Here is a 1990-nt window from a genome sequence, read left to right on the forward strand (position 1 = left end):
ACGGGACGCATCTGCGTGGGATGGCTGTGGAGTGACGTGTCTACTCCCAGACGCGTGTCCTTGCCCGTAGGCCATCCTTGGGCACGATCCCACTGGCGTGGGTGCAAAGCAGAGATCCCAAGGCCAAACGGGAAGGTTTCAGCAGCCCCAAAGCCACATGGGTGCTCCCGTTCCCCGCTCACCTGCGTGTCAGCCGTGAGCACCTTGATCCGCTGCGTGGAGACAAACAAATCCACCTCTGTCATGGGCTGGGACTCCCCCTCCGGTGCCTGCAGAAGGAAGCACCTGGGACGTCACTGCTGCCGCCAGGACTCCTCTGGGTCCCTGCCCCACAGCCAGGAGGTTGCCCTGGGCAGGTCCTCTGTGCTGCCCCTCGCCCACGAGGGGCCAGGCTGGTGGCAGTCATGCCCCCCTACCCTCCTGCACCTTGATCCTGTCCACCGCCTCCTGGGCCTGTGCCATGCGGACGCTGGTCGGGGGGTTCCTCTCCGAGACCAGCTGTGTGGAGCCCAGGTACTTTGCCCCAAAAATCACACCGTCCAGCAGATCCTCTGGGTCACAAGGGCCTGGAACTGAGGCATCGGGAGGGACTAAGCAAGGGCTTGTCCCCCCAGCTCTGAAAACTGGGGGTACCAACTCCTACTGCCCATTAGCTGCATTCCTACACACAGTAAAGCAGCTCAGCACTTGGGAGATGGGCTCCTGGCATCACCGGGGGACGAACTCTGACCCCAGGGCCGCTTCCCCCTTCCCTTGGGCACACCCTGCCATCCCTCTGTCTCCCCTCCCAAGTCTGAGCATCCCCCCTCCCCGATCCTTGAAGCACCCCCGTTTACTCAGTGAAGGGCGAGCTGGGATCGAACGAGCCACCTGGAATCTGCAGCCATGTTTCCACCCTGCATGGGCGCAGAGCCAGGCACTCCCTCCCTGGCTGGGACCCCTGGCCACCCCGCATTCAGCGTCAGAGCAGGAGGTGGCGGGTCAGGGCTCCTGGGTGATTTTGCTGCTCAAGGACAGAAGCAACTCACCCTCTTTGAAGGCTGGACAGGAGGATGCGGGTTCCTTGTTCTGCAAAGCAATGAGAGAGAGGTGAGGCTCTGGTTGGGATCCCAGGGATTCAGCCTGCCTGCCCCATGGCCGGGCTGCCCCTGGAGCAGCAGGACAGAGAGGGCACATGGTCCTGGGGCTGCGGGGAAGGGGCACAGGGTCCTGGGGCTGCAGGGAAGGGGCACAGGGTCCTGGGGCTGCAGGGAAGGGGCACAGGGTCCTGGGACTGCAGGGAAGGGGCACAGCGTCCTGGGGCTGCGGGGAAGGGGCACAGCGTCCTGGGGCTGGGGGCTGTTTGGACCCACCAGCCTCTTCCCGGGGACATGCACAGGTCACTGTCATGCAAGTATCCCCCTGCATTCAGGGCAGCAGGAGCCAAAGCCAGTACTGAGGGTCTTGTCTGGGCACCCCAGCAGCATGAGGCCCTGTAAGACCTGAGAAAAAGACATCCCTGGCTTCCCCTCATCCCCACCCAAAACCCCAGGAGGGAGCAGGGCCAAGGGGAACGTCCTGGCTCGCTGCCATGCTGCCGCAGCCCACGTGCGATGCACTCACGGTCACGCCGCCTTGGGGGGGATGCTCTGCCTCTGGAGCCGGAGCAGGAGGCAGGGCCACCCAGGCTGGCTCCGGGGGATGGTCCCGACTGCCGGGCACCCCAGCAGCATGAGGCCCTGTAAGACCTGAGAAAAAGACATCCCTGGCTTCCCCTCATCCCCACCCAAAACCCCAGGAGGGAGCAGGGCCAAGGGGAATGTCCTGGCTCGCTGCCATGCTGCCGCAGCCCACGTGCGATGCACTCACGGTCACGCCGCCTTGGGGGGGATGCTCTGCCTCTGGAGCCGGAGCAGGAGGCAGGGCCACCCAGGCTGGCTCCGGGGAATGGTCCCGATTGCCGTCGCAGGCAGAGCCGACCTTGCAGAGCCCCTCTCCATACAACCAGTCC

At 64.6% G+C, this 1990-nt stretch overlaps 1 protein-coding gene across 1 annotated transcript in view; it reads right to left on the reverse strand.

Moving 5' to 3' along the window:
* The window catches only part of APBA3 (amyloid beta precursor protein binding family A member 3), an 8466-nt gene that overhangs the window by 4325 nt on the left and 2151 nt on the right, over positions 1-1990 (reverse strand). The window contains exons 2-5 of the mRNA XM_035892994.1: positions 1849-1988; positions 1029-1068; positions 427-572; positions 183-269 (exon numbers count right to left, since the gene is read on the reverse strand). Coding sequence (XP_035748887.1) covers positions 183-269; positions 427-572; positions 1029-1068; positions 1849-1988 — 413 coding nt within the window. The remainder of the gene's footprint in view (positions 1-182; positions 270-426; positions 573-1028; positions 1069-1848; positions 1989-1990) is intronic.

Source organism: Egretta garzetta, unplaced genomic scaffold (assembly GCF_000687185.1).
Source record: "Egretta garzetta isolate BGI_Z169 unplaced genomic scaffold, ASM68718v1 scaffold564, whole genome shotgun sequence".
Lineage (NCBI taxonomy): Eukaryota > Metazoa > Chordata > Aves > Pelecaniformes > Ardeidae > Egretta > Egretta garzetta.